Here is a 25880-nt window from a genome sequence, read left to right as displayed (position 1 = left end):
GCTCACCATCGCACCCAACCCAGAAGCCTCCCGGTCCGCAGCCCAGTAGAGCACTGCTCCCTCCTCCAAAGGCCCGGGCCCGCAGCCCTGTGTGACCACCGCGTCGCTCAGACCCAGGCCCAGCCTGGCTGCCGGAAAGCAGAAGAGCCGTGCTCTGAGAGCCGAAAAGTGGCTGCGGGCCTCGCCCATGGCACCAGAAGCCGCTGCTCCCACACACCTGGGCGGCCAGCGTTGCTTCTCGAGGGGGAAGGTGGAGAGAGTAAGAGGCCGGTCTTGAGCCAGCCAGCCAGGTGCCGGCGCCTTGTGCCAACAGAGAACCCGCAGGCGCTGCCGAAGGAAACGCTGTTTGGGGCCCGCCTGAGTTTGGATCTCCCACCCTCAAGGCCTGGCCTCCTTAAGTTCCCGCCCCCCGTCCCGCCCCCCCCCCCCGTCCCCCCCCCCCCCCGTCCCCGTGCCCGTCCAAGAAGCTCCCTCTCCTCTTGCTCTTCTGCTCCTCCCCCGCCCCCCCCCTCCGCATAGCCCCCTCCCCTCACTTGCACAGGCGTTCCCACAGGAACACAAACTTGAGAGGTCGCAGGCTACAGGGAGGTGACAGTGGCGTTGGAGGTGGCGTTGTCGTCCGCGGAATGCTGGGCACCAGGAGGATGAGGGGCAGCTTAGGCATCCGGGGAAGCGGAGTAAACCTGCAAAAGTCAGTCCGGAACCGGGACTCTCCATGGTCCTGGCGCTCCTCTGCAGAGTCCATGCATGCAGGGCCTAGGGACTGTGAGGGAACGAGCAGCTATCTAGTCCTGGGGATGTCGGGGCGCACAGGCTGTAGGAAGGTCAGGTTACTAATTGAGACCGTAGTATGGGTGGTTCAGTGGTAGAATTCTCGCCTGCCACGCGGGAGGCCCGGGTTCGATTCCCGGCCCATGCAAAGGCCCATCCCTTTTGGTCCTCAGGAAACCAGACTGCACCGCACAGCTCCTGCCTGCTCCTCAGGGAAGCCAACCAAGACCCATGCCACTCCAATCTCTTTGCACTCCACTCCAAACCACTGGACACTATGGCCAGCACCAGCACTTAACAGGCCCCTCTAGAACCTGACCCTGCTACCAGCCACACCTCCACATTCCTACCCTAGAGTTCCTTGCACACACAGCTTGGCTCTCTCCCTAGGGACACTTGCCTCTCTGTGAAGCATGTGACTCACCTAGGACCTTGTTCCTCCTATGCCAACACGGGAAAGTCAGCGTGGGCACCAGGAGGACCAGGGTGTCGTCTTTCCCTTAGCCTCCTTCGCACCAAGTCAACTTGTCTAGGACCCTTGATAGCTTCCCAGCTCCCAACTGGAGCCAGGGGTACATGGATTGGAACAGGTCTCATCTGTGACGTGGTGGTGCAAACCCCCACCTCTCCAGTCTCTGCCTCTGGCTTGCTCATCCCAAGCTGTCACACCATGAGGCATCCGGTGTGACTTTGGCCCTCCAGGTCCTCCTCTGCTGTGAGGGGCACGGTGGGGTGGCGAAAGGGGGAGGAGACAGACAAAACACAGACAGACAGATGGTGGTTGTGGTGTTGCTGTCGATGTATGGCGGCGGTGGAGGGATGCTAGGCAGTGGAGGGGTGACAGGCAGTGGGAAATGCCCAGGAGCTGAAGCAGCCCAATCTCAGGCTGGGCTGCTGGGACCATCTCCTGGGGCTCCCACTCATTTCTGAGTAGCGACCAGGACCAAGGCTTTGTTGGGGTTGCTCCTGTCATCAAACATGGCGACCCAAAGCAACTTGGGGCAAGAATGGTTTGTTTCTCATTACAGCTCATAAGCGCCATGCTGGTGGGTGGGGCAGCGGGGAAGGGTGGCAGTGCAATCTCTTCTGTTCCTCCTTCTCTCAGCAGTCATCGTCTTCTATTTCTTCTTCTTTTCATCCCTCTTCTTCTTCTTCTATTTATTCTTCTTATCCTTGTAGTTCGTCTAAACCTTCTGCTGCTGCTGCTTCTTGGTTTTCTTCTTTCTATTCCTCTGTATATCCCCCTCAACCCCTCCTCCTCCTCCTCCTTCACCTTCTATTCAGGATTACTTACCAAACCACAGCCAACTGCAAACAACAACAACCAAATGGACTCAACAGTTTCCATCAGGCCTCAAGGAACTGAACCTCCCTTGAACAGCATACTACAGAATATTAATTGATTGTCCAAAAAAAAAAAAAAAAAAAGGCATTTCTTCTTCTTCTTCTTCTTCTTCTTCTTCTTCTTCTTCTTCTTCTTCTTCTTCTTCTTCTTCTTCCTCCTTCTTTCTTCTTCTTTTAAAAAGATTTATTTAGGTAGTATTCAATGCTCTGACTTCATGTACACCGAGTAGAAGAGGACACCAGATCTCAGTATAGATGGTTGTGAACCACCATGTGGTTGCTGGGAATTGAACTCAGAACCTTTGGAAGAACAACCAGTGTTCTTAACCTGAGCCACCATCTCTCCAGCCCCTGTTTTATCTTCTATTACTTTTTTTTTTTTTTTTTGATAGACGAGGACAGGGAGGTAAAAGAAGTTCCTCATAGCAAAGCACCTAATCTACTCTATGTGTTACTTAAAGCAAAAACATCACGCCCCTGTGAGGTACTGTTTGTAGAACTTACTAAATATTGCAAGACATTCCAGTGGTGCCAGGACTGTCTTGTGACCAAAACTCATGCAAAGGCCCTAACGCTCCCTCAGAAGAACAACTCTCTAGATGACAGAAAACAGTGTCTGGGTTTTCTGCAAGGATTTCTTCAAAGGATTTCTAGACAACAACTCTTCCTTCTGATGTCTACCCTAAAGACAGTGAAAACCAACTCTTTCACTCTAACACTTACCCTGGGTCTAATGTTTCTAGTGGGGTTCCAGTACACAGGACCACCTGGGCAGGGATGGCATGCCCTGGCCACAGATATCAGTGCCCGAACCGCATCCCTACCCACAGTGGGCTGTCCCACAGCCATCACTAATCCGACCACACCATTGCTGCGGGTGCGTTGTATGGGGACATTTTTCTCAAATCAGAGTTCCTCTTTACCAAGGTGTCAAGTTGTCAAAACCCATCTAGCACAGAGCAGAACCTGGATCCTTGTTGTCACATGCAACGTCCCCTGCTTGGACACCTGCTAGCCAAGGCTTGCCCGGTGTCTGTTTCCCAAGGTCGTCTCTCCCCACAGGGCTACCCTGGTATCGCCCAGAGGACAGATCCTTCCTGGCTGTGAGTTCCTACTGATACCTCTCATTGCTCCGGACTGGGAGGAGTTCAGGGACAGGAGTAGCGTGGGGTCTGGTGAGGGTAAGACACAGTCTGGGCGCTCCCAGAATCTACTAGCACCTCCCACTGTGCCTCTGACTGAGTTGGACCTCTATTCTTGGGTCAGCATTTAAGATGGGACTCTGTGCCAGGGGCACAACCGGTGGGCAAGACGTTCTGCTCCAATTTCCCAATTCACATTTGTGCCAGCGTCCCACCTCCCCCAAATGCAAAGATTCCTGAAAACAACTGCCCAGCAAACTCGCCCAAGCCTCTCTGGGGGCTTGCAGGGAAATCCTGGCGGACCAGACTGTCTCTGCCAGGCTGCCTGCTGAAGCCACACCATGGGCTTTCGGCTCTGCCGGGGACATCTGCCCCACACTAACATCACCCTCCAGGTGTCCTTTTGCCCCCCACCCACCTCCCTCACGGTCTACAGCCAACACCTCCAGCAGCACCGGCACCAGCATCCCCTGGAATTCTCCAGACATAAACATACATACACACACACACACACACATACATACATACATACACATACATACATATTTACATTTATTGTGGTGCGTGTGCGTGTGCATGTGCGTGTGTGCCTGTGTGTGTGTGCGTGTGTATTAAGTGGAAGTAATTCCTCCAGGGGTTTGAAGCAGTTGTGATGCAGTTGAAGCAGTTCAGTTGTGAAGAGTCCGAGAAGCTGCCAGGGAGCCTGGGATGCAGGTGAGGTAAGAGACGCAGGTGAGGTAAGTGGAGCATGTTAGGCAGAGGGTGCGTTCCAGCCCCAAGAGCAGGCGAGGAGGCGATGGAGTCAGGTGGAGAGGCTGTGGGCTCTGTCAGTGGATGAGTGTGAGTGATCCCGGAAGCGTCCTTGAGAGCGCTGCGTGTATCGAGCCTGTGTTCTGTACGGTGAGGGTAAAGGCTGAAGGCAGGTGTGGGAAGGTGCAGAGTTGTGATCGGGCAGGCAGGGCAGAGGGGGTGGTTGACAGTGTTGAAGTAGGTAGGAAAAAGATGGTGTGTGTGCACAGAGGGAAGCTGCTGTTGAAAATGGAGAAGGTGTGAAGGAAGAGAGGGAGTGGGAAGGGCAAGATGCAGGGAGAAAGAGAAGAGAGGCTTCCCTGACCGGGAATCGAACCCGGGCCGCGGCGGTGAGAGCGCCGAATCCTAACCACTAGACCACCAGGGAGGACCACTTGTGACTCCCAACCCGCTCCTTCCTCCTGGAGCCAGGCAGATAGACAACGTGTGTACTAGCCAGACCGCCCGCCCGCCCGCCCGCCCGCCTGTATGCCTGCAAGCGGGATGGACCGCCTGGTATTAAGAGGCTGGCGCTCACGCCTGGCCCTGCCCTGCCTTGCCCTACTCTGCCAGCTGCCCTGTGCTCTCTGGGCGACTACTCGGACTAGACGGCTGGCCCTGTCTCTTTTCCTCCTGCTGGCGGTCGCAAAATCAAAAGTCTCAGGCCTCTTTGGCTCTGTCGCGCAGACTGGGGACAAGCTGAGAGGCGTCCTCCAGGCAGGACCCCGCTCTCTTGCGCTTCCCTGGGCGCCCGCTCATGAGGGCCTTGGCAAACCTTGGCAAAAGCTAGACACACTGCGTTGGCCGGGAATCGAACCCGGGTCAACTGCTTGGAAGGCAGCTATGCTCACCACTATACCACCAACGCCACACCGATAGGATGGCACACACACGACGCTGGGGACGCCACCAGCGATCGGCCTGAGTCATCTGGGTCACCTAGTGCTTCCCCGTGCCCGCCCCGACGCCAACCTCTGCGCGCTTTTCAGCGTCTTCCCGCGGGTGTCTCTCGCACGCACACGCCTGTCCTCTGGGGCGCTCTCGCCTCCTCGCCACTGCAACCAGGCGCGTCAGGCCAGGCCAGGTCTGGCCACCAGGGCCCCAGGGACCCCGGCGCTCCCGGGACCGCTTCGGACAGGTCACCACACACACGTGCTTGGCAGGCACACCTATGCTCAGGCCCTGCGAGTCGCATGCAGGCCGTTCCGACCGTCGCCGCCTCTTAGGGGAAAAAAAGGAGTGGGGTTGTGGGGCGGCGCGTTCGCAGGCACCAGAGCCCTGGGCTAGATGCCGGGCTAGATGCCAGGCAAGAAGCTCGATGGTCCGGGGACCTGGCAACCACCCGAATCCCGGGGCTGCACCCGAAGACACGAGTCTGGGTCTTAGTCTCGGGTGGGGTCAAGCGGTAGGGCTTCCCCGGGCCGCCCATCTGGCTAAAAAAAGTGGCACGCCTCCCCGTCGGGGAGTCGGACCCCGGCCTCCCGCGTGACAGGCGGGGATACTCACCACTATACTAACGAGGACGACAATAACACCTTCACTGGGATGCCGGACCCTCTCCGACGACCCTCAGACCCGCCAGCCGACTAGCTGATGGATCACCGCCACAACCAACCCAGAAGCTTCCCGGGTCAGGTATAGATGTGAACACCCCTCTCATCAGGAACCTGGGTCCGCAGCCCTGTGTGACCACCGCGTCGCTCAGCCCCTGCCGAGAGCCGTGTTCTGAGAGCTGAAAAGTGGCTGCCTAGGAGAGTAAAGATGTCGACGAGGTGGACACTGGGCGAGGCGGAGCAGGCTGAGTTCGGCGGGTGAGGCCCGCAGTTTGCACACCCAAACCCGCAAGAGTCCACGGGCACACGAACCCACGAGCCCGAGCGCCCCGCCGTGTCAAGTCCGCTTGGAGCGCTGCTGGGCGCCGGCTGTCAGCCAGATGGGTGGCTTCGTTCCCAACCATGTGTCAGGATGGCCGAGCGGTCTAAGGCGCTGCGTTCAGGTCGCAGTCTCCCCTGGAGGCGTGGGTTCGAATCCCACTCCTGACAAGTCCGCCTTTTGGACATCCCCACTACAACCGCACCCCAGTATCAGAGACGGTATCTCTTGCTTCCCTCCACAACTTCCCCACGCAGCTCCGCCATTCCTCTCGTCCTCCAACCTTCCCTGCCAGCCCTGTGCCTGCAAGAGAGTTCTTCCTAGAACAGTCACCAACTTCTTTCTGCTAGGGAGCTCGTGGGTCTGGGGACGGAGTAGGACTGAGCGAAGAGGGGAGCGTGTGGTGGTGGTGGTCGCGTGGCTTCGCGTGGGGGAAGGTGGAGAGAGTAAGCGGCCGGTCCTGAGCAAGCCGGCAGCCCAGCCCAGCCAGCCAGGTGCCAGCGCCTTGTGCGAACAGAGAAGCCGCAGGCGCTGACGAAGGAGACGCTGTCTGGGGTCCGCCTGAGCTTGTAACTACCACCCCCAAGGCCTCCTCAAAGGTTCCCCCTCCCCGTGCCCGTTCTAGAACCCTCTCTCCTCTTGCTCTTGCCGCCCCCACCTACAGCCCCCCCCCCCGCCGACCCCCGGACCCCCGTTCGCACAGGCGTGCACACAGGAACGCAAACTTGGGAGGGCGCTGGCTCCAGGGAGGTGGCATTGGCATTGAAGGTGCTCAGTGCGGGGACTAGGGAGGCTGAGGTGTGGCCTAGGCGTCCAGGGTGGCAGGGCTGGTGGTGAGGTGAAGAGGGGTTAAAGCGCAAGACCTCAGTCAGGAGCCTGAACTCTCCGTGGCCTTTGCGCTCCCCTGCCAGGTGCATGCATCCAGGTCCCAGGGACTGTGAGGGAAAGAGCAGCTGGCCGGGCCTGGAGCTGTCAGGGCGCTAAAGATATGAGAAGGTCAAGTAACAAGTTGTGTCACAGCATGGGTGGTTCAGTGGTAGAATTCTCGCCTGCCACGCGGGAGGCCCGGGTTCGATTCCCGGCCCATGCAGAAACCAGTCCCTTTTGGCCCTCTAGAGCTCAGGCTGCACTGCACAGCTCCTCACGGGAGCCAGGGGTACGTGCATCCCCAGCAAGGCGGTGGTTTACTGCCAACCCCCACTTCTCCAGTCTTTGCATCTGGCTTGCTCATCCCAAGCCATCACACAGTAGGGTATCTGCTATGACACTGGCCCTTTGGGACATTACTCCAGGTCCTCCTCTGCTGTGAGGGCCGCAGTGGGGTGGGACAAGAGGTGGAGACAGACAAAAGGCCTACAGAGAAGCAGAAGCAGCCTAGGAGCTAGCCAGAGAGACTCTGTCCATCTGGCTCACAAACAGGTCTTTTACTGAGCTATAACCTTCTCTTTCTTGCTCATCCCAAGAGCTCATTTTAATCCAATATCACCATTTAAAACAGAGAGAACTTTATTCCACAGTCTATACAATGCAAACCTTCAAGGTCAGTCTCTGAAAACACCCAGAGACCCTGCCAAAGCCTGGTCCCTGGCTGTCTTGTGGGTCCCACTTCCCCAACACTGTCTAAGTGGACTTTTGCAACTTCTGTGGCTTCTTCTTTCTTCCTCCCTTCTCCACCCCTTCTTCTTCTCCTCTTTCAACTCCATACCCCCAGATTGCAGTGAAAAACACACAGAGATGAAAGGAGGAGGCATCTTTGTTAGAACACTTCCTGCTGATCAGGGGCTGCCAGGTCCCTGGGGCAAGTTTGATCTTCACCATCAGGAAAACCAACTCAGCCTCTTGCTCCTTGTCCTCCTCCTGCTGCTGCTTTCAGTCCTCATGGTACAACTAATACTACAGCTACAGCTACAGCTACAGCTACAGCTACAGCCACTGCTACAGCCACAGCCACTGCTACAGCTACAGCTACAGCTACAGCTACAGCTACAGCCACTGCTACAGCCACAGCCACTGCTACAGCTACAGCTACAGCTACAGCTACAGCTACTGCTACTGCTACAGCCACTGCTACAGCTACTGCTACAGCTACAGCCACTGCTACAGCTACAGCTACTGCTACAGCTACAGCCACTGCTACAGCTACAGCTACAGCTACAGCTACTGCTACAGCTACAGCTACAGCTACAGCTACAGCCACTGCTACAGCTACAGCTACAGCTACAGCCACTGCTACAGCCACAGCTACAGCTACAGCTACAGCCACTGCTACAGCTACAGCTACAGCTACAGCTACAGCCACTGCTACAGCTACAGCTACTGCTACAGCTACTGCTACAGCCACTGCTACAGCTACAGCTACTGCTACAGCTACAGCTACAGCTACTGCTACAGCCACTGCTACAGCTACAGCTACAGCTACTGCTACAGCTACAGCTACAGCTACTGCTACAGCCACTGCTACAGCTACAGCTACAGCTACAGCTACTGCTACAGCTACAGCTACAGCTACTGCTACAGCTACAGCTACTGCTACAGCTACAGCTACAGCTACTGCTACAGCTACAGCTACAGCTACAGCTACAGCTACTGCTACAGCTACAGCTACAGCTACTGCTACAGCCACTGCTACAGCTACAGCTACAGCTACTGCTACAGCTACAGCTACAGCCACTGCTACAGCCACAGCCACTGCTACAGCTACAGCTACAGCTACTGCTACAGTTACAGCTACAGCCACTGCTACAGCTACAGCTACAGCTACTGCTACAGTTACAGCTACAGCCACTGCTACAGCTACAGCTACAGCTACTGCTACAGCTACAGCTACAGCTACTGCTACAGCTACAGCTACAGCTACTGCTACAGCCACTGCTACAGCTACAGCTACAGCTACAGCTACAGCTACTGCTACAGCTACAGCTACAGCTACTGCTACAGCTACAGCTACAGCTACAGCTACTGCTACAGCCACTGCTACAGCTACAGCTACTGCTACAGCCACTGCTACAGCCACTGCTACAGCTACAGCTACTGCTACAGCTACAGCTACAGCTACAGCTACAGCTACAGCCACTGCTACAGCTACAGCTACAGCTACAGCTACTGCTACAGCTACAGCTACTGCTACAGCTACAGCTACAGCTACTGCTACAGCCACTGCTACAGCTACAGCCACTGCTACAGCTACAGCTACAGCTACTGCTACAGCTACAGCTACAGCTACTGCTACAGCCACTGCTACAGCTACAGCCACTGCTACAGCTACAGCCACTGCTACAGCTACAGCTACAGCTACAGCTACAGCTACTAGTCTTCCTCTTCTTATTCTTTTTTACCTTATTCTGTTTATTCCCAATCAATTGTTTTCTTTGTTTGTTTTTCTGATTGCTGCTTTTATTTCTCCTTCTTCTCCTAACTTTTATTTCCTCATCATCTTCTATTTTTCTTCTTCCTCTTCATATCCTTCTTCTACTCCTCTTCTTTTCCTTATTCTTCTAGTTCTTCTAAATCTTCTTGTTCTGCTGCTTCGTCTTTTTCCCCTTCTCTGTCTGTTTCTCCTTCTCTTAGACTTCATCGTCTTTTATTTCTTTTTCTCCTTCCTATCCCTCTCCTTCTTCTATTTATTTTTCTTCTTACACTTGCAATTTGTCTAACCCTTCTTTTGCTGCTGCTTTTTGTTTTCTCCTTTCTACTCCTCTAGATGCCCCTCAACCGTCCTCCTATTCGGGACTACTTATCAAACCACAGCCAACTGCAACAAACAGCAACCAAATGGCCCCAATGGAGTCCTTCAGGCCTCAAGGAACTGAACCTTCCTGCAACAGCTGTGCATATTATTGTTTGTTACGAGAAGGTGTTTATTCTTCTTCTCCATCTCCTCCTTTTCTTCCTGTTCCTCTTCCTTCTCCTCCTCCTCCTCCTTCTTGAGGGTCAGGAAGGAGTTCCTCATACAAAAGCACCTAATCTACTCTGTGTTACATAAAGCAAAAAACCAAGCCCTTGCAATATACTGTTTGCAGACCTTACTCAATAATGCAAGACATTCAGGTGGTGCCAGGACCGTCTTGTGACCAAAACTCATGCAAAGACCCTAACGCTCCTTTAGAAGAACAACCCACTAGATGACAGAAAACAGTCTGTCTGGGTTTTCTGCAAGGATTTCTTCAAAGAACTTCTAGACAACAACTCTTCATTCTGATGTCTCCCCTAAACACAATGAAACCAACTCTCTCACTCTAAAGCTTATCCCAGATGTAGTGTTTCTAGTGGGGTTCCAGTACACAGGACCACCTGGGCAGGGGTGGCATGCCCTGGCCACAAATCCCTGGATCCAAACGACATCCCTACCTGCAGTGGGCTGACCGACAGCAATTGCTTATCCGACCACACCATTGCCTGCGGGCGCATACTATGGAGACATTTTCTCAAGTCAGAGCCCCTCTTCGCAGAGGTGTCAAGTTGTCAAAACCCATCTAGCACAGAGCCGAACCTGCATCCTTGCAGTCGGCATGCAGCGTCCCCTGCTTTGGACACCCGTTAGCCTAGGCTTGCCCAGGGTCTGTTTCCCAAGGTCTTCTCTTCCCCACAGGGCTGCCCTGGGGGCGCCTGCAAGTCAGAGTGTTCTGGGATGCGGGTTCCTACTGGTGCTTCCTGGTGCTCCGGACTGGGAGGGCTTCAGGGTCAAGGGTGGGGTGGAGTCTGGTGAGGGTAAGGCACAATCTGGGCGTTCCCAGGATCTGCTAGAAGCTCCCACTGTGCCTCTGACTGAGGTGGAGCTCAACCCACCAGTCAGCACTCAGGAAGGGACTCTGTGTTCCGACTGGCTCACAAGGTCAGGGCCAATGGGCCCTGATAGGAGGCGCAACCGGTGGGCAAGAGGTTCTGCTCCAATTTCCCAACTCAAACTGTCGCCAGTGTCCTCTCTCCCCCAAACCCTAGGATCCCGAGAAACAACTGCTTGACTTGGCCTCAGCTCACCCAAGGCTCTCTGGGGGCTTGCAGGGAAATCCTGGCGACTTCCTGTGGACTGGACTGTCTGTCTCTGCCAGACAGCAGTGAATACACCTGGGGTTTTCAGCTCAGCCAGGGACATTTGCCTGCACCAACACCTCTCCACAGGTGTCCCTTACCCTCCTCACCAGACCCCCGCACTGTCTAGGGCCCACAACGCCAGCACCACGGGCACCAGCACCCCCTGGAGTTCTTCAGACATATACATACCTACACACATACATACCTACATATATATACATATATTTACATATATCGTGTGTGTGTGTGTGTGTGTGTGTGTGTGTGTGTGTGTGTGTGTGTGTGTATGCATTTTAAGTGAAAGTAATGGCTCCAGTTGTTCGAAGCAGAGGTTCGGCTGTGAAGAGTCCAGGTAAGCTGCCAGGGAGCCTGGGATGCAGGTGAGGTAAGAGACGCAGGTGAGGTAAGTGGAGCATGTTAGGCAGAGCATGCGTTCCAGCCCCAAGAGCAGGCGATGAGGCGATGGAGTCAGGTGGAGAGGCTGTGGGCCCCGTCAGTGGCTGAGTGTGTGGGATCCCGGAAGTGTGCTTGAGAGCGCTGGGTGTTGAGTGCGTGTGTGGTCTGTGTGGTGAGGATGAAGGCTGCAGGCTGCAGGCAGGTGAGGAAAGGTGCAGAGCTGTTGTGGGCGGGCAGAGAGTGTGGTTGTGAGGAAGTAGGAAAAGGATAATGTGTGTGCAGAGAAGGATAGAGTGAGAGTCTGGGGTTGTTATTGCAAATGGAGAGCGAGGTTAAAGAAGAGGGAGAGGGGAGTAAGGCCAAGGTGCAGAGAGGATGGAGACACGAAGAGAAGCTTCCCTGACCGGGAATCGAACCCGGGCCGCGGCGGTGAGAGCGCCGAATCCTAACCACTAGACCACCAGGGAGTGCCGAATTGAGAGAAACTGGCTCTCGCCTCCTGGAGCTAGACAGATAACCTGTGTGCCAGCCAGGCCGCTGGCCCGCTCACCGGTAACTAGACGGAATGACCATCGTTAAAGGGCTGGTGCTCATGCTCGCCCCGGCATCTGGCCCCAGCCTGCCCTGCAATACCTTGCCAGCTGCCCTGGTCTCTGTGCCCTGTGCCCTCTGGACGACCACTCGGACTAGACGGCTGCCCCTGCCTCTTCTCCTCCCGCTGGAGGCCACAAACTCAAAAGGTCTCAGGCCTCCTTGGCTCTGTCGTGCAAACTCGGGATAAACTGAGAGACGTCCTCCAGTCAGGACCCCACTCTTGCTCTTCCCTGGGCGCCCTCTTGGCTTGGGGACCTTGGCAAACCTTGGCAAAACATGGACACGCTGCGTTGGCCGGGAATCGAACCCGGGTCAACTGCTTGGAAGGCAGCTATGCTGACCACTATACCACCAACGCCACACCGCCGGGACGTCACCCAAATGACACTGGGGACTGCCACCAGTGAGCGGTCTGAGCCTTCCGGGTCGCCTAGCGCTTCTCTGTCCTGTCCCCGTCCCCGACGCCAACATCTGCGCGCTCTTCCATGTCGTCCCGCCTCTCGCACGCACACGCCTGTCCTCTGGGGCGCTCTCGCCTCCTCACCACTGTGACCAGGCGAGTCAGGCCAGGCCAGGCGACCAGGGAGGGCCCCAGGGACCGGGGCGCGCCCGAGACCACTTGGGGCCGCTCACCACCCAAACCTGCCTGGCAGGCACACCTGTGCTCAGGCCCTGCGAGTCGCACGCAGCCTGTTCTGACATTCGCCACCTCTTAAGTGAAAAGGAGAGGTGGGGGGCGTGGGGCGGCGAGTTCGCAGGCACCAGAGCCCCGGGCAGCGTGCCAGGTATGAAGCTAAAGAGCACAGGGACCTGGCAACCACCCGAGCCCCGCTGCTGCGCCGGATGACACGGGTCTTGGTCTGGGGCCAAGCGCTTCCCGGGCAGACCATCTGGCTAAAAAGGATAGGAGGTCTCCCCGTCGGGGAATCGAACCCCGGTCTCCCGCGTGACAGGCGGGGATACTCACCACTATACTAACGAGGACGACAACGGTGTTGTCACCGGGATGCAGGACTCTCTCCAACGACCCGCAGGCTCACCAGCCACCTGCTGATCGATCCACCGCCCACCACCGCAGCCAACCCAGAAGCCTCCGGTTTCGACAGCCCAGCAGACCACCTCTCCCTCCAGGAACCCGGGCCGCAGCCCTGTGTGACCACCGCGTCGCTGGAGAGCCGTGCTCAGAGAGGTGAAAAGTGGCTGCAGGCCTCGCCCGTGGCATCCGGAGTGGCCGGTCCCACACATCTGGGCAGACTTAACGTGTGTTTCTTTAGGAATATCGCGACCTGGTTAGGTTCCGAGCTGTAAAACAATTTTTGGCGCCTCTGAGTGTCTCAACTTTTGTTCTGTGGACTCTTTTCCAGGGCGAACGAATACTGTAAGCCGTAATAAGTATGAGTCAAGGGTTTAAAAGCGATCTCCGCCTGGAATTCTCAAGAATACTCCCGAGGGGGCTGAAGAGATGGCTCAGAGGTTAAGAGCTCTTCCAAAGTTGCTTTGCTTTACTCCCAGCCACCACATTGTGCCATCTTTAGTGAGATCTTTTAGTGAGATCGGGTGCCCTCTTCTGGCGCGCATGCAGGCAGAACACTATACATAATAAGTAAATACATCTTTTTTTTTCTTTCATTTTTTTAAATTGCCATTACTGGGCTGGGTGGTGGTGATAGCAAAACCAAACCAAACCAACCAACCAAACAAACAAACAAAAATATTCCTAAACCGTACTGATTTGAGAAAAAGAACTGTAAAGAAAGGATTCAGAAGAAGTTGTAAGCCAAATCACGTGTACTTTGTGAAAGCGCTAGCTTTCACTCTGAAAGGAAAGAGAAAACAGACAAGGGCTTTTGGGAGTAGGAATGACGTGGCCTGGCTTGAGTTTTAGAAGGTTCCTTCTGTGTGCTGTGTTGAGAACAGACATGAGTATAGCAAGGATAAAAGGGAGAAATGGGGCGGGAGGGGGCCGCGAGGAGGGGGTAGTGCAGCAGCCCGGGTTCGAGAGGGTAGAGGCCTGTGCAAGCGTTGTACATACAGTAGATTCAAGGTGTTAAAGTACAGGTAAATAGTACTGCCAGGAATGACAGCTTTCCTGAGAAACTAGATATGGTAACACAGGAAATGGGAGGGTGTGATCCCAAGATTTTACTGTTGGTTATTGTACCATTTTAAAAGAGCGCTTGATGAGGGGGCACATGCCATTGACCCCAGCACCGGAGAGGCAGAAACAGGCTGATCTCTGTGAGTTCCAGGCCAGCTTGGTCTATAAAGTGAGTTCTAGGACACCCAGGGCTGCACAAAGAAACCCTGTCTGAAAATAAACAAACAAAGAAGAGGAAGAAGAAGAAGAAGAAGAAGAAGAAGAAGGAGGAGGAGGAGGAGGAGGAGGAGGAGGAGGAGGAGGAGGAGGAGGAGAAGAAGAAGAAGAAGAAGAAGAAGAAGAAGAAGAAGAAGAAGAAGAAGAAGAAGAAAGAAAGAAAGAACTGAATGTTTTAAAATAACCAATGTCTTGTGGTTGGAGAGACAACTCAGCAGTTAATACTGCTTTTCCAGAGTTCAGTTCCCAGGACCATGTATGGAAATTCACAATTGCCTGTAACTCCAGTTCCAAATGATCCAACATTTTCTTCTAGACCTCCTGGCACCTGTACCCACACACAGACACCCGTACAAAACTCATTTTAAAATAAGCATTATGAAAACAACCAGTTGTTTGTTTGTTTGTTTGTTTGTTTGTTTTCAATTTTCTTTTCAGAATTAAGTGGAGTAAAGGGAACATCCTAGCTTCAAGCCTACTGCTTCTCCATCCACTTAATGAGTGGTACGCCCCTGGAGATTTGATTGTAGGAGGAATAAAAGTGGGATCAAGAGACTGCTGCTTATTGTGCTGACTGCCATAAAATGAGAAAAGCAATAGACAGAGATAAGAAAATACCAGAGAGCTGGGCTGTGGTGGCCCCTGTCTTTAATCCCAGCACTCAGGAGGCAGAGGCAGGTGGAGCTCTGTGAGTTTGAGGCCAGCCTGGTCTACAGAGTGAGTTCCAGGACAGCCAAGGCTACACAGAGAAAGCCTGTCTCGAGAAACCAAACCAAACAAAAACAAACCAAACAAGAAGGAAAGAAAGGAGACACCAGAGAAGTGATGAGAGTTGCCATACAGGAAGAACGCAGTAGCCATCCAGGGTCCCTTCTCGGTCCCTGTAAGCAGATATTAGGCATAAGGAATGAGCTAGTTCTGGGTTTGTTAATCCCAATTAACAAAGCTAAAGGTCCGGAGAATCCTCCTGTTGCCTTATGCATGCTATCTACTTTAATGCCTGAAGTCAGTTGCTGTAGGCGTACTGGGTGCTTTGAGGGTTTAGTCCTGTGCACAGAGCTGAGACTGTTTATCTTTTTGTGAAATTGGGAGTTTTCTAAATCGTTTTTCCTTTCCTCAGTTGATATGTAGTAAATGTAGTAGCCACCACCATTGGAATACTTAAAATTGAGTCTAAATTGAAATAGGTTGGAGGCAAAACAATCTATGTTGGCTTTTGAAAATTAGAAAGTGTGAAATACTGAAACATCGTAACTAAAGTTATGAAGAATTAACAATTCTGCAAGAAGAGACTAACCTGCAGGATAAAAGGAAGGCACAGTTTCAGGAAAGATTACCAAATTGCCAACCATCACATGTAAAAGGGTTCTATTAATTTAACATGACAAGTATACATGCATGCTCAAGTTTCCTGTCTTTCATTATGTCTAGTCTATGAAACAGCCATGTTAATTTTAGTTAGATAGTGTCAGAACTGAGTTGAATTGTAGGAATCCCAGATGGTATTGTAGACTTGTTTGGTATAGAAGCACCTCACCCCACCCCACCCCCACTCCCTCACCACACACACACACACACACACACACACTTGGTGTCAGAATGTGCAGACAATGAGTATATAGACCCCAAAAATGTTTTCTTCTTCTTCTAACATTTAGTGTATGTCTGTGTTCAGAGGACAGAGGAAATCTGTTCTTTACAACCACCATGTAGGTTCTAGAGGTGCAACTTTGGTCATCAGACATGGTTGTAAGTGCCTTTACCTACTGAGCCATCCTGCCAGCTCCCATTTTCCTCTTTTGTTTTGTTTTGGTTTTGGTTTGGTTTTTCGAGACAGGGTTTCTTTGTGCAGCCTTGGCTGTCCTGGACTCACTTTGTAGACCAGGCTGGCCTCGAACACACAGAAATTCACCTGCCTCTGCCTCCCGAGTGCTGGGATTAATGGCATGTGCCACCACACCCAGCCCATTTTCCTCTTTTGAATGGCAGTTATGCTATTACAATTTCTTTATTGACACATTTATTTCTTATCCTTAAAAACTTTGGTTTTGGGGCTGGAGAGGTAGCTTAAAGGTTAAGAGCACTGAGTGCTCTTCCAGAGGTCCTGAGTTCAATTCCCAGAAACCACACAGTGGCTCACAACCATCTATAATGTGATCTAATGTCCTCTTCTGGCCTGCAAATGTACATGCAGGCAGAGCACTATATACATAATAATAAATACATATTTTTTAAAAACCAACAACTTTGTTTTTGAGCCAGGTGTGGTGGCACATGCCTGTAATCCCAGCACTCAGAAGACAGAGGCAGGTGGATCTCTATGAGTTCAAGGCCAGCCTGGTCTTCAGAGCGAGTCCAGGACAACCAGGGTGACACAGAAACACTGTTTCAAAAAACTAAGCAAACAAACAAACAAACAAAAACCCCCAAAACTTTGTTTTTGAGCCAGGTGTGGTGGCACATGCCTTTAATCCCAGCACTCAGATGGCTGAGGCAGGCTGATCTCTGTGAGTTCAAGGCTAGCCTGGTCTATACAGTGAGTTTCAGTACAGAATTACATAGAGAGACAGTGTCTCAAAAATCAAAACAACCCCACACCCCCCAGACAACTTTCCTATGTGTGTGGAGGACAAGTCATACTCTTAATGTGTAGGATGGAGACCTTCTTGGATAAATTTCTTCAACAACAACCACAACAACTTGTCTAATGTTGATTCTTTCAGTTATCTGTTTACAAGTTCTCTTTATCTCACCTAGGTCAAAGTTCCTTTGCCAAAGCTCCCACAGGACTTTCTGCGCTGTGTGACAGTACAGGAAGTTGTGAAAACAGCATGAAATCTAGGCTCCCAGACAGCAAACGGAGGCTCCCTCCCCTGCTTTCTAATGTTTCCCCCAGTTTCCTTACCAGCAAACAGTAACTTGGGGGTTCCCCCCCCTCCAAGGGCATAACAAGGAGCTACGTACAGACAGCGTTGTCTCTCAAGTGGAGTCCACATATGGTTTGACCTGTTATTGTAAAGTTAGCAGAAGCAGTCTGCTGACCCATGACGGTTACGGAAGAGCTTATTTCCTTCCTCTTTTTATAGCTATCTCCTAATCCTCATCAGACTCCGAATCGGTTCTTGAAAGACTTTTAGAAGTCCAGATGTTTCAGAATGCACATTCCAGAAGCCAATGGCTGCTTCAACCACTGACAATTTTGCTGCTGTTTGGTGAGTAAAGAGTCCTTTTGAAAAACAGTAATTTCAGAAGCGAGCCTGGTTTAGAAACCGAGGAGAGAGAAAAAGGCAAGAGACACAGGTCTGGTGGGATCTGCTTGTATTCCCGGCCTTTGCTTGGGTGACCACAGGAGAATCAGGAGTTCAAGGCTAGCCTCAGCTATAGTGAGTTCCAATTCCTGGCCAAGCCTGCTTCGTGGGACCCTGTCATAAAAGAGGATTCTAGAGCTGGGTGGGGTGAGACATGCTTTAGTCTCAGCACTTAGGAGATAGAGGCAAGTGGTTAATTTGGTTGATATAGTGAGTTTCAGGCCATGCAGTGTTATATGGTGCTGCCTTGTCTCCAACAACAACAACAGAGGATTCTAACTTGTTACTGTTCTAGTGTTTGTGAAGGTCAGAATTCAGAGGTACGATACAGTCCCCGGAAAGGCTGCCTTGTACCCACCATTCGTGCTTCCGTTGTAGCCTTGTCATCCATTAGCCAGGATTAGCTGAGGAGGATATGAGAGCTAAATAAAATAGACACCGATAAGATAAACTAGAAATAGACTCTTGAGGTGGTTTGTGGGGGAAGAGGCTCCAAGCCTATGCTGACTTTGCTTTTATCGGCTGGCGCTATCCTACACTGACCTTTTCACTTCTTATTTACAGCCTTTGCAGACAGGCAGACTGGTAAGTTTGTGCTTTCCATGTTTTCACGGTGTTACTTCTTTACAATAAAATGCTAGGTTTACTTTGTAGGGAAATGTCTGTTGGGGTCAGATTGAACTGTTCTCTCACAGTAGGGCCTGGAATATAATTCTTGGTAAAATTCCAACTGGATTCTCCGAAGACCCAAGGGAAAGAGACTATTTGGTTTTTAGTGGTCTAAAGACTGGACCCAGGGCCTGGAGTGTGCAGCACAAGCGTCTACCATTGAGTTATAAGCCTTTTGAAATGTATTTTGAAACAGACTTGCTAAGCTGCCCACAAGTGGTCTTGAGGTTAATTATATATCACAATCAGATATCCGGTGTTAAGTGCTTCATTTTTCCCATCACTAGATTAGAGGGTTTTATTTTGTTTGTTTGGTTGGTTTTTCGAGACAGGGTTTCTCTGTGTAGCCTTGGCTGTCTGTCCTAGACTCACTTTGTAGCCGAGGCTTGGCTCGAACTCACAGCGATCCTCCTGCCTCTGTGGGAGTGCTGGGATTAAAGGCGAGCGCTACCACGCCCGGTTTAGAATACAGGTCTTTAACTGGGTCAATAATAGGGGCTCTCTGGCCCTTTGCTCCCCTGTGGAATGCACAGTCCCTCAAGCTTGACTTGTCCATATTCCTCTTTTGCTCTCTGACTCTCAGCCGATCTTCCGAAGGCTGTGGTGAAACTTGAGCCCCCGTGGATCCAGGTGCTCAAGGATGACAGTGTGACACTGAAGTGCGAAGGGACCCACAACCCTGGGAACTACTCTACCCAGTGGCTCCACAATGGGAGGTCCATCCCGAGCCAGGTCCAGCCCAACTACACATTTAAGGCCACAGTCAACGACAGTGGAGAATACCAGTGCCAAATGGAGCAGACGCGCCTCAGCGACCCTGTACATCTGGGAGTGATTTCCGGTTAGTAGGGGCAGGCGAACGGAGGAGCTGGGGAATCTACTTACAGGACAGTTTACAAGAAAGAGGACGGCCTGATTTCTGGGAAGCATCACCAGAAGCTTTTCCGAAAGACGTTTGTTTCCTCTGTTCCCTCTCCACCTACTCTGTTTAGCATTGTGTGAAGGGGACAGCTGTATCTGTCTCAGTCCTGAGTGAGCAAGGGGCTCAAGGCCACAGAAAGGCCGCCGTGAGGGGAACAGAAGGAAGTCCCTGCTTCATAAATATCAACGCTGTCATGGTAGTGTGGGGGTGTGATGGAGACGGTAGGCAATTAGATCTGTTAGGACTGTGGGACAGGAGCAGCCCTGACAAGTATGAGGAGCAAGGAGGTGAGAGGGGAAGGCATTTGTACCAAACAGGTAGAAGGAGATGGGCTGTGTGAAGATTTTTTATCCCTGAATGAGATGAAAGCCTATAGAACTTCAAGTTTTAAAAACTTGAAACGTATTTTTTTGTTTGATACGTAAAATATATTTATGGAGGAGAACATGGGCCATTTTGTTGTGTGTGTATATTGTTTAGTTCTTAAGTTGGGTTAAACATATTTATCACCTTAAATATCTATCATCTCTTTATAATATACATTCTTGTTTTTGAGCCGGGCATGGTGGCACACGCCTTTAACCCCAGCACTCGGGAGGCAGAGGCAGGCGGATCGTTGTGAGTTTGAAGCCAGCCTAGTCCACAAAGTGAGTCCAGGACAGCCAAGGCTGACAGAGAAACCCTGTCTTGAACACTGCCCCCCCCCCAGATTCTTATTCTTCTTCTTTTGAATGTACAGTACATTTTTTGAGTATACAGTATGATTGTTTATAGATACCTTACTATACAATAGCACTTCAAAATGTCTTGCTCCTATCTGACTATAAATCAACCTTTCACTATCCTCCCCTCCTCTCTGAGCTTCTTAGCCTCTGTTAACTTCCATTCTACTTTCAACTTCTGTAAGATGGACTATTTTCTTTTTTTTTTTTTCCTCAAAGATTTATTTATTTATCATATATACACAGTGTTTTGCCTGCACGTACACCAGAAGAGGGCACCAGATCTCATTATAGATGGTTGTGAGACATCATTTGGTTGCTGGGAATTGAACTCAGGACCATTGGAAGAGGAGGCAGTGCTCTTAATCTCTGAGCCATTTCTCCAGCCCCTAAGATGGACTATTTTCAATACTGTCATACGTGTGATATTGCACACTGGTCTTTCTACATCTGGCTTCACTCTCTTAACATAGAGCTTTCCTAGTCAACCCTTGTGTTGCAAACAGGATTTCTTCTAACAGCTGAATAGTATTCCATTGCGTCATCACGAGATGGTTTTAATTTAAAGAGTCACATGATCTGATTTAGGCTTGTGTGAATATGTGATGCTGTTCAGTTTAATAGAATCCGTAATGAAAATGCCCCTGGATACTATTCCTATCCCACTCCGATATCTGAAAACATGAGTGTGCTTATAGTTTACTTCAGATATACCTTGGTGCATAAGCCCTGAAGACGGACCGCATAAGCATCTAGTGTTTTCTGTTGACAGTGCTCTGAGAAATATTGCGCTAACTTTCAAAAAAGCTTCCCAATTTTACTATAGCTACCCATTTCCTTTCTTTACATCTCACCTGCCCTGAAACACCTAATGGTATTTCTTGATTTTCCTATAAAGTTAAAAATCCTTAGAAGCTGTAGGTAGCACTCTAGTTACTGCCCAGCCTTCTGCTCACCTGTGATGTACTTGAGGAACTATTCTTCCTTTGTTTTGTTTTTTTTGTTTGCTTGTTTTTGTTTTTGTTTTTTCAAGACAGGGTTTCTCTGTGCAGCCTTGGCTGTCCTGAACTCACTTTGTAGACCAGGCTGGCCTCGAACTCAGAGATCCTCTTGCCTTTGCCTCCCAAGTGCTGGGATCTGGCCTCGAACTCAGAGATCCTTTTGCCTTTGCCTCCCAAGTGCTGGGATTAAAGGCGTGTGTGTGTGTGTGTGTGTGTGTGTGTGTGTGTGTGTGTGTGTGTGTCACTATCAGTGAAGGCTGGGGACTATTGTAATCAGAATGTTCTTAATGAAGATAGAAAAGCAATTTTACAGTTTAAAATGTTCTGCCTCTTTTGTTCAGCTTCACAAGAGAACACTGAATGTAAAGGATCGTATCAAAAAGCAGGTGTGGTGACAGACACTTTTAATCCCAGTGCTTAGGAGGCAGGAACAGTCAGAGCTCTATGAGTTGGAGGCTAGCCTAGTCTACATCTTGAGTTCCAGGACAGCCAGAGCTACTATAGTGAAACCTAACACATCTCAAAACAAACAGATCTTACCTGACTTGCCAGGCATGATAGCTCACACCTGAATGTAATATCCACTGAGGAAGGAGGGGTGGGGCCAGCCTCGGTTATGTAATGAGCTCCTGGCTAGGCTGAGCTTCAGCATCACAGACTTCTACATACCTGCAAAAGATCATATTCTTTTTTTTTTTTAAATATTGATGGAAGATTCCACTCAGGGTGTGTTGTATTCTCAGATGTTTCTATTCCAAGGCTGAGATATTGCAATCTTACCACCAAGGGGATAGTATTAGGGGGTGGTCCTTGGGGTGGGGGTGAGGGGAACTAGGTCATAAAGTAGAGTCCTTAATAGGGAGACCTACAAAATGTCTGAAGAGTGTGACAATAAACCTCAATTCTATAAACAAGGAAGCAGGCTCTCACTAGATGTAAACACTTCTGGCATCTTGTTTTGGATTAATTTGAGAAGTAAATGTGTAGTGTTTACAAGCCACAAAGGTTGTGCTTAACATTTGTTTACCAAGACGGAGTGTCATGTGACCCAGGCTTGTCTCCAGCTCACTAGTTAGCTGAAGATGACCTTGAACCCTTGATTCTTCTGCTCTACATTCAGGTCTGGAACTGCGGACATACACTACCACATCTTGCTCTTGGTGGTTAGTTTATGGTACTTTGTCAATGCAGCCTGAGTAGACCACAACAGGGACGCTGGCATGCTTCAGGCTGTGTGCTTCCTGCAAATACAATTAATGGCTACTTACCTCATTTTCTCTGTGTAGCCTTGACTGGCCTAGACTCACTTTGTATATCAGGCTGGCCTTGAATGCACAGCGATCCACCTGCCTCTGCCTCCCAAGTGCTGGGATTAAAGGCGTGCGCCACCCCTGCCCAGCAGATACTATACTTATAATAAACTGAAGGATCTAGGCTCTGTTCTATAAGTCCTATAGTTCCTAAAAGCAATATATTTCCCTCATGAATATAGTGTTTTAAGTCCATAACATTGTTTTAAAATTCCTTTTAATATCTCATAGATGAAATGCCATGTTATCCCTGTGTGAATCATGTGGCCCTGTGTGAGAGGGTATGGCAAAGGGTCTGGGTTTTTGTTGGTTGGTTGGTTTCCTTTTTGAGACAGGGTTTTCTGTAGCCCAGGTTTGCTAAGGATGACCCTGAATTTCTGAATGTTCTGCATGTTCCACCTCCACCTCTGAGATGCTGTCATTGTACCATACACATTGTACCCTAGGGGTTCGATCCAGGGTTATTTGCATGCATCCCACTGACAGCTATCTCTAGCCCCTTGGGGTTTTTGTTGTTTGTTTGTTTTGTTTTTTGGAGACATTTCTCTGTGTAGCCCTGGTTGTCCTGGCCAGACTGTCCTCAAACTCACTTTCCTGTGCCTTCCAAATGCTAGGGTTAAAGGCATGAGACACCAATGCCCAGCTGCCCTTTTGTTTCATTTGGTTTTTCGAGACAGGGTTTCTCTGTGTAGCCTTGGCTGTCCTAGACTCGATTTGTAGACCAGGCCGACCTCGAACTCACAGCCTGCTTGCCTCTACCTCCCCGTGTGCTGGAATTAAAGGCATGTACCACCAAGGCCAGCCTTGTTTCTTTTTTGGTTTGGTTGGGGTTTTTTTGTTTGTTTGTTTGTTTTTGTTTTTTGAGACAGGGTTTCTATGTGTGTAGCCTGGCTGTCCTGGACTCCCTTTGTAGATCAGGTTGGTCTTGATCTGACACACAGCGATCTGCCTACCTCTGCCTCCTAAGCGTGCCACCACTGCCCAGCTCCCGGCCTTGTTTCTTATTCTTAGTAAACATTCTTTCCATTTTTCAGACTGGCTGGTGCTCCAGACCTCTCGATTGATGTTTGAGGAAGGTGAAACCATCATGTTAAGGTGCCATAGCTGGATGAACAAACGCCTGAACAAGGTCGTGTTCTACCAGAATGAAAAGGCTGTGAAATTTCATCATTTCAATGATACCTTCTCCATCTCAAATGCCAACCACAGTCACAGTGGTGACTACTACTGCAAAGCACATCTAGGAAAGCCAGCATACAATTCCAAGCCTGTGACCATCACTGTGCAAGGTGAGCCAATATGCCCAGCTTTAAAACAAACACACTACTCTGTTTCAAAATGCTCCACCCTGTCTCCTGTCCTAATTCTAGGATTCTGAGAGGTATGGCTGTGTACTGACCTCTTAAGCTCCACCTTGGGGCAGCCACATTGGTCTGGGAGACTTTCTCTACTCACAAGAAAATAGGACTCAAGTTTGCACTGTGAAATTCTAATTATGCCTTTCGGGAGGCATTGCAGCCTACTTTGACAGACCAAAATTGGTCAGTGAGCACCTCCCCGTCACAGGGAGTTGGCGAAGAGCTGGTGAAGTGGTCTATGGATTGCTAGTTCATGGTTGCCCAAAGGCTGTTTTCTAGTTAGGAAACTTCTCTACAGGCTTCTCAGAGTGAAGGATTCTGTGATCAAACTGAGGCAGGCTGAATTCAAAGTGCATTCTGGTCCTCTGTATTCATAGTGCAATGAAATACATTTAAGGACCCCTGGTAATGCATTTCGGTAATCCCAGCACTTGGAAAGTTGAGGCAGGAGGATGATAAATAGAGGTCATCTTGAAGAGGGAAAGAGAAATGGGAGTCCTATTATAGGGAAAACTTTAGAAGTTGTGTTTCATTAAGGCATGGTAGCACAAAACTTTAATCCCACCACCTGAGAGCCAGAGGCAGATGGATCTCTGTGAGTTTAAACCCAACCTGCTCTACATAGCAAGTTCTAGACCAACCAGAGCCACAGAGAGGTCCTGGTTCAACAATACAAAGCGATAACAAAAATTGTGTATAGAAGTCTTCATCTTCGCTGGGTGTGGTGGTGCAATTGGGAGGCAGAGGCAGGTGGATCTCTGTGAGTTCGAGAGCAACCAGCTGGTCTACAAAGCAAGTCCAGGATGGCCAGGGCTATGAGAGAAACCTTGTCTCAAAAAACCAAAACCAAACCGAACAAAACCAAAACCAACCAACCAACCAACCAAACAAACAAACAAACAAAAAACAAAAACAGAAGTCTTTATCTTCTATAACTTCAGACAGATGTAGTCATGTTCATCCTTTAGAAAATGCAGATTTTACAACATATTGGAGAAGCCTGAGAGATAAAAAGTCCATTGAAGGCTTCCCACTTATTACCTACTGTTGTCCTTCCTTTAAGTACTTGGTGTGGGTGACTTTACAAAAGCTCTGCACTAGGGACCTCACAGTGTATTCTGGATTTCTGTCTTAATGGCTCATTTCTTTCAATTCTTCTGGCTCTCCTACCAGGTCCAGCAAGTGCATCCACCATCTTTCTTCTTTGGTGCCATGTTGCTTTCTGCCTAGTGATGTGCCTCCTGTTTGCAGTGGACACGGGCCTTTACTTCTGTGTACGGAGAAAACTTCAACCCTCTGGGGAGTACTGGAGGAAAACCCTGTCAGTCAGAAAGAGTGAGGCTCCTCAGGACAAGTGACATCTCATTGTAAGAAAAAAAACAAAAACAACAACAACAACAACAACAAAAAACAGAAGTGGCAGCAGCATCTTTTCAGCCTTGTTGTTGCTTCTCCAACAACGTTCCTTTGAAAGCAGCTTACTACAAGGCCTGATGTTTGGTGCTGCGATTACAATTGCTTAGGAGCCTGAGGCAGGAGGGTCACCAGTTTCAAGGCCTGCCTGGGTTATATAGAGAGTGAGTGCAAGTCTAGCCTGGATAATTCAGTGGGATCCTATTTCAAGAAAAGAAGGTCAGCATGGGCTGTGTAGGTGTATGTGGTGGAAAGGCCACCTGTTGCTAAGCCTGCCAACACGACCCGACCAGACCCCTGGTACCTGTATGGCAGAAGGAGAGAACAAGTTCCTGAAAATTGTCCTCTGACCTCCACACACCCACCATGGCAGGTGCACCTTCTCTCTCTAAATGCACACAAAATAAATACATTAAAATGCACTGGTTTTTTTTTTTTTTTTTTTTTTAAAACAAGAAGCAGGGGAGGGCTGAGGCTTGGCAGAGCTGTTATCCACTATACATGATGCCCTTGGTTTGTCCTTCAGCAATAAAACAAAAATCAATTCGGACTAAGCATCTTCTTTTTGTGATTTCTTTGCTCAAAATCATTTAAAAGGCCTGGCGGTGGTGGCGCACGCCTTTAATCCCAGCACTCCAGAGGCAGAGGCAGGTGGATCCCTGTGAGTTTGAGGCCAGCCTGGACTAAAATGTGAGTCCAGGACAGCCAGGGCAACACAGAGAAACTCTTGTCTCAAACAAAACAACAACAACAACAACAACAAATTTTAAAAGTGTTTTCTTGTACTTAGAAGGAAATCTAATGACTTTGCAATGTTCTCCAAGATGACACCACATGATCTCCTCTGTTTGATCTCATTTCCTTCTGCTTTTCCTTGCTTGCTCTTAGTCATTTTTTGCTCTTCCTTGAACACAGCAGCTATAC

General features: G+C 50.2%; 1 protein-coding gene and 9 non-coding genes across 10 annotated transcripts; 4 read left to right on the top strand and 6 right to left on the bottom strand.

Moving 5' to 3' along the window:
• The first annotated feature begins 848 nt into the window (after nt 1–848).
• On the top strand, nt 849–919 carry Trnag-gcc (transfer RNA glycine (anticodon GCC)). Its single transcript has one exon. It is a non-coding gene; the product is annotated as a tRNA-Gly (tRNA).
• A 3443-nt stretch (nt 920–4362) lies between these two features.
• Trnae-cuc (transfer RNA glutamic acid (anticodon CUC)) lies at nt 4363–4434 on the bottom strand. Its single transcript has one exon. It is a non-coding gene; the product is annotated as a tRNA-Glu (tRNA).
• Nucleotides 4435–4842: 408 nt separating this feature from the next.
• On the bottom strand, nt 4843–4914 carry Trnag-ucc (transfer RNA glycine (anticodon UCC)). Its single transcript has one exon. It is a non-coding gene; the product is annotated as a tRNA-Gly (tRNA).
• A 583-nt stretch (nt 4915–5497) lies between these two features.
• Trnad-guc (transfer RNA aspartic acid (anticodon GUC)) lies at nt 5498–5569 on the bottom strand. Its single transcript has one exon. It is a non-coding gene; the product is annotated as a tRNA-Asp (tRNA).
• Nucleotides 5570–6005: 436 nt separating this feature from the next.
• Trnal-cag (transfer RNA leucine (anticodon CAG)) lies at nt 6006–6088 on the top strand. Its single transcript has one exon. It is a non-coding gene; the product is annotated as a tRNA-Leu (tRNA).
• Nucleotides 6089–6937: 849 nt separating this feature from the next.
• Trnag-gcc (transfer RNA glycine (anticodon GCC)) lies at nt 6938–7008 on the top strand. Its single transcript has one exon. It is a non-coding gene; the product is annotated as a tRNA-Gly (tRNA).
• A 4732-nt stretch (nt 7009–11740) lies between these two features.
• Trnae-cuc (transfer RNA glutamic acid (anticodon CUC)) lies at nt 11741–11812 on the bottom strand. Its single transcript has one exon. It is a non-coding gene; the product is annotated as a tRNA-Glu (tRNA).
• Nucleotides 11813–11910: 98 nt separating this feature from the next.
• Nucleotides 11911–24925, top strand: LOC127191131 (low affinity immunoglobulin gamma Fc region receptor III-like). The gene is made up of 8 exons (XM_051148352.1): nt 11911–12085; nt 12374–12724; nt 12952–13128; nt 17355–17465; nt 18126–18146; nt 18814–19071; nt 23220–23474; nt 24717–24925. The coding sequence occupies exons 1-8, from the start codon at nt 11911–11913 to the stop codon at nt 24899–24901; spliced, it is 1533 nt and encodes a 510-aa protein (XP_051004309.1). The 3' UTR covers nt 24902–24925.
• Nucleotides 12226–12297, bottom strand: Trnag-ucc (transfer RNA glycine (anticodon UCC)). Its single transcript has one exon. It is a non-coding gene; the product is annotated as a tRNA-Gly (tRNA).
• Nucleotides 12852–12923, bottom strand: Trnad-guc (transfer RNA aspartic acid (anticodon GUC)). The gene has a single exon. It is a non-coding gene; the product is annotated as a tRNA-Asp (tRNA).
• Nucleotides 24926–25880: the final 955 nt, after the last annotated feature.

This window comes from Acomys russatus, chromosome 6 (assembly GCF_903995435.1).
Source record: "Acomys russatus chromosome 6, mAcoRus1.1, whole genome shotgun sequence".
NCBI classification, from domain to species: domain Eukaryota; kingdom Metazoa; phylum Chordata; class Mammalia; order Rodentia; family Muridae; genus Acomys; species Acomys russatus.
The sequence above is the reverse complement of the archived record's forward strand: the minus strand, read 5'-3'. Positions and strand labels throughout refer to the sequence as shown.

Bases quoted from the DNA above. Each gene is read 5' to 3' on its own strand.
- LOC127191131 (XM_051148352.1), top strand. From the start codon at position 11,911: ATGACCATCGTTAAAGGGCTGGTGCTCATGCTCGCCCCGGCATCTGGC. The intron at 12,725-12,951 runs GTATGAAGCTAA...ACCGGGATGCAG, and splicing joins AGCCCCGGGCAGCGTGCCAG to GACTCTCTCCAACGACCCGC. The intron at 23,475-24,716 runs GTGAGCCAATAT...CTCTCCTACCAG, and splicing joins TGTGACCATCACTGTGCAAG to GTCCAGCAAGTGCATCCACC.